Source organism: Bactrocera latifrons, unplaced genomic scaffold, assembly GCF_001853355.1.
Source record: "Bactrocera latifrons isolate USDA-ARS-PBARC rearing strain unplaced genomic scaffold, ASM185335v1 scaffold_13, whole genome shotgun sequence".
In the NCBI taxonomy this organism is placed as follows: domain Eukaryota; kingdom Metazoa; phylum Arthropoda; class Insecta; order Diptera; family Tephritidae; genus Bactrocera; species Bactrocera latifrons.
Window position 1 is genome coordinate 549,260 of NW_017534741.1, and position 10,961 is coordinate 560,220.

General features: G+C 33.6%; 1 protein-coding gene across 1 annotated transcript; it reads right to left on the reverse strand.

The window, feature by feature from the left end:
- Positions 1-5,164: 5,164 nt before the first annotated feature.
- LOC108978967 lies at positions 5,165-5,809 on the reverse strand. Its single transcript, XM_018949492.1, has 2 exons — positions 5,630-5,809; positions 5,165-5,568 (listed from the first exon to the last, which is right to left on the reverse strand). Exons 1-2 carry the CDS (start codon positions 5,735-5,737, stop codon positions 5,215-5,217), a joined length of 462 nt encoding a protein of 153 aa, XP_018805037.1. The 5' UTR covers positions 5,738-5,809; the 3' UTR covers positions 5,165-5,214.
- Positions 5,810-10,961: the final 5,152 nt, after the last annotated feature.

Here is a 10,961-nt window from a genome sequence, read left to right on the forward strand (position 1 = left end):
CCCGCCCCCTACTAACTTTTTTGTACATATCTCGAAAACTACTATAGCTATGTCAACCAAACTCTACAGAGTCGTTTTCTTCAGGCATTTCCATATACAGTTCAAAAATGGAAGAAATCGGATAATAACCACGCCCACCTCCCATACAAAGGTTATGTTGAAAATCACTAAAAGTGCCATAAACCATATCTCAGGAAGTACTCGACCGATTTCAATGAAATTCGGTATAATATGAAATCGGTTCACAACCACTCCTGAAATCTCTATTATTACTTTATTATGCGAGAATATAAATGTTCGGTGACACCCGAACTTAGCCCTCCCTTACTTGTTTTTTGTAAAATTTGTTTTCTGTGTTCTTAAGATATCAATAAAAATACCATAAAAAAATGGATAGTAAAAATATTTTTTGGTTTTTCAAAAAACTGCCCAAAGTTTGATTTCTAGACTGTAATACCCCCTTAATATAAACAAGCCATGAAGTAGAGTTGCCGTTTGTATGTATGATATCCAGCACTGCAGAAAATCATGAAAAAACCAAAAAAAATTGGGTAAAAAACTTTGAAATTTCTTCTTGACCAACCGTGTTAATTCAAAATCGTGTAATATAAGACCGTGTAAGAAAGATTTTACTGTAGTATGTTGTATTGGCAAAAGTAGAAAAAATTGGGGTCGATTCTACTCTACGCTTATACACTACATATGATTTTCCAACAAACCTCATGTCGAATACGTCAATCAGTGAGTAAATATATATATATATATATATATATAATTGCTTCTATTTTGATCCTCTGGTTGACGTTTTGCACCTTTTGGTATTGTCCTGGTTTGATTCTTGTTAGATGCAAGATTATGAAATCTTGGGTTACACACGAACTTAGTCCTTCCTTACTTGCTAAAAAATAGTTTTTAATTGAATTTTTAATGAAACTATATTAGTAAAGTTAAGTCATGCACCCTGTACTATCTTCTGACTTTACTTTAAACGTTGCCCCACTGCAATCTTACTAAACCTTTTATATTGCTGATGACATACAACGTATGCATCCACTGATATTATTACGATCTATTTGCAGAAATAATAAAAGTAATTCATACAAAAGAAAATTTAAATTATCGGGCCATGTAAATACTTTAAATTTGCTAACGAATTCACTGTGTTATCACCTGGTGCGTTTATTTTAAAACTATAGTTGCCTTAATTTTGCCAGGTTATCTACAATACGAACCAGCATGGACTTTAGAAGAGCAGTTACTAGTGAAAGTAATCAAGCTGTTTAAATGAGTTAAGCATCTACCCACTCTACCCGGGAAACTGGCGCACCCTAATACAACAGCGTAATTCACCACAACTAATGACACCACTCAACACAACTCACCTTACATCTACATTATTCAACCCACTCAACAAAAAGGATGGGAAAAGGGAAAGCGGACCACATTCGTTTTACACACTGCGTCGCGTCGACACCTTTCGCCATCACATTCGCCATATAAAGTTCGATCATCAACTTTATATACATCCTGCGCCACGTCAACACTACCTTTGGCTTGGAGCCGCCGGCGACGACTTATACCGACCCAAACCATTGGAAAGTAATTCGATTCGAACACAATTTTGTATAATAACGCAAAGAACCACTTGCTAAATAAATAATTATTAAAGATAAATTGTACTTTTCCTAAAAACACTTTTCCTTTTAAATCCTCGCGCGGGTGTGAGTGCAAATTGAAACATTTAATACACTGGTTTGTATTCCCCACTAAATTGGGTCAACATTTATTCACAAGCCATTTTTCGGTATCAGCAAAATTTTTAACCAATCATTATTGTTTCATTAACAAAAGCATGTTCCTTTTAATTTCTGTTGCTGTGACACAAAATTCAATTTTTTTTTTGTTTTGCCTATACCTATTACCTTCCTTTATTTTAGTATAAATAATTTCTTTTTGAATTTTTTTAAAGTCTATCATTTTTAATATAAAAACATAAAATCTTAAAACAAAGTGGTATGGGGGAAGTTTCCTAAATTAACTCGGATATGATCAAGGGGACAATTTTTCGAATATTATTTGTAGTTGATATCGCAAAATCCCTAAAGAAGTCCTCAATTCGGAAGATATACCCCTAAATAATTAAAAATTTCTTCACAACAACGATTATAGGCTAACACTCCCAAAAAACGGCATTACTTCCAACGTATTTTCTGAAGTTATAAAGGTACTATGAATTCTTTCATAGCAATCTTTTAATGGTTAGACCATAGGAACAATTTTTGTAGCTCCCTTAATAGAAATGACGTGCTCTTGAGTAAAAATTGAGTGGAAACGACAATCCTTCTTCCATAATAGTGTGGTGTGCAGCCAAAAATGGGTTCAGAGCTTATACTCCCGCCACACACCTCATGCCTAATTGATAATTTCAATTATATACATCAGGAAATACTCAACCAATTTATAGTTTAATATTATTAAGTATTATACCAGGTGCGTTCCAAAGTAAACAGGACTTAAAAAAACAGAACAAATGGGTTTTTCGGCAAAATAAATTTATTTTGTTCAAAAACAATGCATTTCCATGTATTTCATTCCAAAAGCATGTCGAATTTTTTTAGCTCGCTGGCCGGTATGGCCGCCAGTATGCCGGTGTAAACCTTTTGAATGGCCTCTATGTCTGCATAACGCTTTCCTTTCATGGGCAAATTTTTCCGAAAAGAAAGAAGTCGCACGGTGCCATATCAGGTCAATACGGGGAGTGTTTAATGGTTAAAATGTGGTTTTTTGGTTAAATAATCGGTCACAAGCGTCGATCGATTAAAGAAATTGTTGGCCCTCAATCAATTAGTGCGGAACAAACCGTGCACATACCTTTCGTAAGCCGAAATGTTCGATGTTTTTGAGATGTTCAATTCCATTTCCATGAATTTTAATGATGATTTCGGCTGATTTTTGATGAATTCACTCAAAGTTTCGATGGAATTTCACTTTGTGTACTCTGCTACGGGTTAGGCAATCATCGGCATTAACTTGTTTCATCAATTGAAAAGTTTCGATAAAACTTTTTGTCAATTTTAAAGCAAAATTTAATGTTGACACTTTGTTCGAAGCTCATTTTTACACCGATAACCCAAACAAACTTAAAACGCAATACACACACACCTTGTATTAATCTAGGAATGAATGGGAATGAAATCGGATCATATCCTCTTAAAATTCAGTGCACATTTTTTCCATAATGATGTAGCCAAAAAAGAAAAGAGTCACGTCAATATTTCCCCAATAGATAACTCTATATCGTATATATCAATCAGCATGTAAGATATCTTTAGCTAAACTTACATTCTGGAATATAGGATATTATAGTTTGGTGCCGTTATTTGATGAAATCGATCCACGAATAACCAACCGCAATATTCTAATTATCGTTATTCTAGTGGACTCTAATTAAATTTATGTAAAACAAGTAAGGAAGGGCTAAGTTTGGGTGTCACCGAACATTTTATACTCTCGCATGATAAAGTGATAATCGAGATTTCATTAACCGTCATTTACATATTTTTTTATTTTGCTGTAAATTAATTTGTGTACAATACTCAAGAATTGTATTTTCATTTATTTTAATTGCATTGAAAAGTTATAGTCCGATCACGACAATTTTTCTACAAGGGATACCTCAGCTCAAATACCGTATTTGTGTAAAGTTTTATTCCGCTAACATCATTCTTTCCTAATGTATATATTATACAGAGAAGGCATCAGATGGAATTCAAAATAGCGTTATATTGGAAGAAGGCGTGATTGTTAACCGATTTCACCCATATTTCGTTCATGTCATCAGGGTGTTAAGAAAATATTATATACCGAATTTCATTGAAATCAGTCAAGTAGTTCCTGAGATGTGGTTTTTGGTCCATAAGTGGGCGTGGCCACGCCCATTTTAAATAAAAAAAAAAAGCCTGAGTGTAGCTTCCCTCAGCCATTTCTTTCGTAAAATTTAGTGTTTCTAACGTTTTTTGTTAGTCGATTAACGCACTCTTACTGATTTTCAACATAACCTTTGTGTGGGAGGTGGGCGTGGTTATTATCCGATTTCTTCCATTTTTGAACTGTATATGGAGATGCCTGAAGAAAACGACTCTGTAGAGTTTGGTTGACATAACTATAGTAGTTTTCGAGATATGTACAAAAAAGTTAGTAGGGGGCGGGGCCACGCCCACTTTTCCAAAAGAATTACGTTCAAATATGCCTCTCCTTAATGCGATCCTTTGTGCCAAATTTTACTTTAATATCTTTATTTATGCCTTAGTTATCACACTTTATAGGTTTTCGGTTTTCGCCATTTTGTGGGCGTGGCAGTGGGCCGATTTTGCCCATCTTCGAACTTAACCTTCCTATGGAGCAAGAAATACGTGTATCAAGTTTCATGATATCTCAATTTTTACTCAAGTTACAGCTTGCACGGACGGACAGACGGACGGACGGACAGACAGACAGACATCCGGATTTCAACTCTACTCGTCACCCTGATCAYTTTGGTRTATAKAACCCTATAWCTGACTCTTTTAGTTTTAGGACTTACAAACAACCGTTATGTGAACAAAACTATAATACTCTCTTTAGCAACTTTGTTGCGAGAGTATAAAAAATATGTTGCCGAGCCAAAGGTAAATGTAAAAAATCCGGACCTCTTTCTATCAATTTAACTAATTTAGTGATTTCCGATTTCCAGTTGACTTCAAACTATTTATATATTATAAGTCAATATTTGTGATCGTTGAGTCAAATTAAATGGATGTGTTTTCTTAATCATAGTTTAGTTTCACTCTGAATTTGAATGACATTTTTCTAGAACTTTGTCGGAGGCTTAGATACCCCTTATGCCACCATGACACAGCCTTCAGTTGACTTTTTCCTCATATACCCAATATATTAAATTTAGTGTTAGCTTGGTTTATATCGGATACATATATGTAATGTATATCCACTAGAAAGTATAGCATAAGTTAGAAAGATAATTCAGCCATAGTTTGACAAGTACTTCAAATTATATGCATTTGGAAAAGCCCAAATAGATTTCAATAAAATTATACAATTTTTATTATTATTTTTTTTTTTTTATTAAGATGGACATAATTTGAACTTACATAAAGGTAACTAATTAAGTGAAATAGTTATATCTATGACAATATATAAAATTGTTATTGCATTTATTCAACCAAAAAGGTTTGGCACAAACAAAGGCGTATGTTCTTGCACCTCTTCATCCTCACCGTACTCTTGACGACGCTCCTCGTATTGTGACCGATATCTCTCGTCACGTTGCTTCTCTTCACCATGCACGTTGCGGCGATACTCTTCTAAGGTGCGCCGTAAATGTTTATTTTCCACAATAGTGACTTTATCCGAGCCATCTTCCACCCAAAAATAACTGCGTCGTGCACGGGTCGGCGCGTCATTTACTTCTGAATTTTCGACTAAATCTGCGAATGGTCGAACCGCGGATATTGTTTTGCTTTGAACCCCAAATACAGCTAATGCGAGGCTGAATATCCCCAAAAATGTAAGCTAAGTATTCGTAGGATTTCAGTTATTTCCTTATGCAGCAACACTTTTCAAAAACACTCACCGGCGAGTCCGTAATTTTAAACATCTTGCTTAGATTGATTGACAATTTGTTATGAACTGTTTGAAAATAAATTTCAGGCCGTGCGTTTATACAGCACATTGTGCACATTGCAATAAAACCGAGATGCTGGGCAAACACCGAAAATATTATTACTGTGTATATTTTTTTTCATTGACTTTATCGACTATTGACATTATTTAATTTTAGAAATTGATGTTTTCAATTTTTGAATCGTGTTTATGATTTCACTAATTTTTATATGACTTAAGTTCAACGCAGTATCTGCTTTGATTAATAAGTTTTTACAGTAAAGGCAGCTTAAATAATTTTTGTAACCCAATGAGAATTCGTAAGAAGCATATTAGCCAATACGCGAACCATAAGCATCTGTTATACTCTTTGAGTCGTAAGTTTTCCAACTGTATACTCTCGCTACATAACTTGTAACTTGTGTCTAACAACTAGAGCTAACCGAGATAGATAGAATTATATAATATATACAAATGCTCAAAGTGCCGAGAGGATTGTCTGCTCTTAATCGAAAACTTTTAAAGTTCTAGAACTAAGCTTAAAATTAAGAAACAAAACTATAATTTTCTACAAAGGATCGCAGTAGTGAGGGACATCTGTAACTGAAAAATATCAAAGAGTGGCCGTACCTTATAGGTTTAATTTACAGAACTCTTATTATCTGAAATCCACTACTTTATATCTATCTTTTTCATCAAATTTTATGCGTAATATTTTATTTTTACCGAAATAATATATATGTATATTATCAAATAAAAAAATTCCGATAATAAAAAATTGTCCTTATGTTCAAAATAGGTAAAATCGGGTGAATACAATCCCTAACTCCCATACACATAATATGGGAAAAACGAAATTCCGTTTGACTTTATAACGCATATATCGACCAATATGTGAAACTGAAGCATTAACAATTTCGTCGAAAATTCTCTAATTATTTTAAACCTGAAGAAAGTAGATTAAGTTTGCAATGAACTTTGTATCACCAAAAAGGAAATATCGGAGATCCCATTAAGTATATACATATATGAATGACCAGCATAACGAACTGAGCCAATTTAGGCATGTTTGTCTGTCTATATATAAACGAACTAGTCATTTGTACCTTATCATCATCATTAATTAAAGGGGTATCTCATTGTCAGTCAAGGTATCGGTACAGTCTCCGAAGTAATTGTTTAAATAGGGCCACTATTGAGATTAAGTTCCTTTTTTATTATTAGCTTATAAAGTACTTAAATTTACGAACCTTAAATATGGGTTTATCGTAAAAGTATTTATTATTTTTAGTATTATAAATACAGATACTCTTGAACTTTTAATAACACTTAATCACTATTACCGAATCCATGAAGTAAGCCTCTCTTCCAAATAAACCTTCTTTAGCCACATATAACCGGCACAAAAAAGGTCCTACGACGCCGTTTTGACTTAACTTTTTTAGTTTGCGTAGAAGTGACTTTATCGCGTCCAGCGTCATTTCGTTTAGCTCGAACATTGCTCTGAGCATTATAAAGAGGTTCCAAACTGTCAAAATTTTTATATTGTTCCGTGGTAACAATTTTTACCGAGTCTATTTGTTCTGATCTATTGTGCATCTCTTTAATGATGCGACTCTCGTGGGATGCCATCACATTTGATAATTTGACACTAAGAGCACTTAATATAAGTAACAAACTCCAAGCCTTCGGTATCTGAAATAAATTATATTTTAATTACAAGTATCTATTTCGATTGCTTTGCATTTCTACATACAATTTTCCTCATATTTGTATTAAATTGCTTTTGGAAAGTGTTCTTCCGATTAAATGTTGCTCATACGTCACGTCCGACGGCTGGTTTAGAGCATTGTGGCTTTGACGGGTACACTGTTTGTTATTAATGGTATGAAAATATTTATCTCCAGTTAACTTCGTGGTGATATATATAGCTGTATATGCGAAAGTAAATGCCGTAAATACCCGCAGAGGTGAGAAATGCTCTCATTGTTCCCGCTAATTCTGAAACCTTGCATCTAAGTTTATGTGTATTGGAGATTTGAGTACAAATAGCAATAAATAATATTTTAAATTTTGGATGACATACGCCAGTTCAATTGAAACCGGCCTGACACATAAACATATGACGCTGCTAGAATTAGATGCATATAATTTTTAGTTAGTATACAGTAAGCCATCCGTTGCAAGTTGCTTATTTGACAATGTATAATTAAATGGGTTTGTATGTATAGTAGCAGTGTTTATAAGGGTGCACAGCTACTAGCATACGCCGATTATATTGATATCGTTGACCTCAACAACGGCGCCGATAGTTGTGTTTTCTCCAAAGTGAGTAGGCAATTAAGAAGTAAAGTCCTCTCTTGACGAGCAGAAACCAAGTCACTCATTCTTCCCGTCCGATTCTCCACCGATAATTGCGTAGCGGTGTCTACCCCAGTAAAGAAGAAGAATTTCCATCGATACGATAATGGATGAAGCATGGCTCCATCATTATACCCCAAAGTCCAATCGACAGTCATGCGAGTGAATTGAAGAGTGAATATTGAAAAACGGCCGCATTTCCAGAAATTGAAGGTGTTGCACCGTGTCACAAGGCAGTAAAATCGAGGGCAAAAGTCAATGAATTGAGCTTCGAAGTGCTACGCATCCAACTTATTTTCCAGATCTGGCCCCATTGGCTATTTTCTGTTCTCATATCTCAAAAGAATGCTCGCTGGGAAGCAAAGTGTAAATCGTACTATGAAAATGGTATCAAAATGTTGGAGGGTCACTATAATCGGTGTATAAACTTGAAGGAAACTGTCATACATATAATGTTGAATAAAAAAACGCATTTTAAGAAAAAATTTTGTGTTTAAAATGATAGGGCGGGACTTTTCGATTGACTTGTTAGTTTTCGAGTCTATAACTATATTAGACCGGTTTGCCACATTGGAAGACGAAGAACGACCTGGGCGGCCAAAATAGTGTGAAAATTAGATACTGAAAGCATTGCCCGATAAACGTTCAAATTTCTAAAACAACAACGCACGATTATAGTTAAAGAAGTAATAAAATAGAAAGCTAAAATATTTAATTTGAATATGTCAAAATTATTGATGTATTTGCACAGTAAAATCCCATAAAAATCCGAGTTTTGAATTTAGTTTTTCATAAAACTCACTATGTATATTTGAAGCCACTGTGTGCAATTGGGTCTATACTATGCATTCCAATACCGGTATCCGCGCATATGTGTGATATCGCCAATATTTATTACCACTTGGTTCAATAAAATGTCTGTCCGCAGTTTCTGGTTTCGTTATGCTTCAATTTCATTCTGATATTTTATTTATAGTAACACATTGGTTTATAACTTCATTTAAAGCTAAATTTAGATTTCATGACTTTCTTATTAGTAACATTATGGGAGCGAAATAACAGACACGCGTAAACGCTTAGTGCGTTACAGTTATTTGGTAATAAATTATTACATTCTTTCATGATTTTAAAGTCTGCAGAATAATTACCTATTATTTCAATGATTATTCCGTCTAAGATGAGTGGGCTAAGTACTTAGCCGCGTTTAAAATAGTAAATCACTAAATTTAATCAAAAACATAAATCGATTTTTCAAATTAAGTGCATTTTATATTTTTAAAAACAAATACCGAATAAAAAAAATATATTATTATGTAAAAATTAATCTCAAGCTTAGAATTAAAAATTGCTATAGAATATACATTTACGCATTAGTTTCCATTCCAGTTTTTAATTATAAAAATATTTTTTCAATCCTTAAACAAATATTTTTGAATTAAAAACTTAAATTTTTAATATTAAATTAAAAAACAATATTTACACTTTTAGTTTTTTAATCTCAAAATCTTGAATTAAAATCGCAGATCTTGATTTTTAAGTAAAAAAAACTCACATACTTGCTCACTAGACAATGATTCAAACATTTCATTGTACATATTAGATATAATTTTTATATTGTTGTTAATTATTAAATTTTATATCTTGTCATCCTTATTACGATATAGGTAACCATAATTCTAGAAAAAAGAGTATTGTACGACTTTGTTCATAATTTTAAAATTCGTAATTTAGTCTTCAAAATTTATGTCTCCAAAAATGCGCCCTTGGCCACAATATAAGTGTGTCAACGTTTTTTCCAATCCTCGAAACAGTTGTTAAAGTCTATTTCCGGAATAGCCTTCAATGCAGCAGCGCAACGATTCAGGTTTAACGTCTTCAATTGACTCAAAACGGCTTTCAAGGAGCGATCGTTTGAGCTTGCCTAATAACCATAGTATTCCTTTTTAACAGTTTGGTTGGTAGGACGGAATTCGGAGTGCATTACACTTCGGTAATCGAAGAAGACGGTCAACACTTTACTTTCTTTACTTTATTGACCTTTTTATCATCAGTTGATGGTCGTACAGAACGTGGTTCGTCGTTCACTTTCCAAAAACACTTGCTCGTGAGTAACAGTTATCATCGAAGGCCTTTTCCTGAACTTTTAATCACCAGAAAGTTGATTCCGCATATAAAATTCAAAGGAACTTCTTTTTTGAATAATTTCAATCATCTTCAAAATAGCTGAATGCACTTTATGTAATTCAGAAAAACAAGAGTATACTAAGCGCATCTGGCACTAATGTCACTGATACTCATACCGATCTAGAAAAAAATATTTTCGACCAATAGGTTTTCGTCCGAAATTAAATTGAACTATTTTTTGCCCATAGTGGTATAAAAACGGGCACTCATTATTTAATGTTACAATATATAAATTGAAATAAAAGTTTTCTTACAAAGTCCACTTAAGGAATGAGAACTCACGCCTAAAAATAGTTAAAATTAGACCATAATTTTTCAAGTCTAGAGATACCAAATATGTGAATCTTAGAGCCTGTGACAGACTTTTTATCGAAGCATAATCTATCGAAATGCGGAAAATGGATAACATCGGTTCAATACTTCTTCAAAACCACGTATACCTAATAAGGGGTAATAGATACATATATAGGTATTCAATAGGCCTCTTTGACAGATTTTTGTTCAGTATTGTTTGGCCTTTCATCATGGAAATGCTTACGCTTTAACAAAGTTTACAAACCGTTCAACTTGATTACTAAAGTTCCCATTCTGTAAAAAATTTGTTTCGCACACTTCAGACTCTTTATTTATTATTGGATAATATTCAACCGAATAGAAGACGTCCAGCTCAAAGTGAAGAAAATATAGCAGCCATAGCTGAGAGTGTACATGAAAACGGTGGAGAGTCTCGGACTGACGTATGAACAACTTGGCGCATT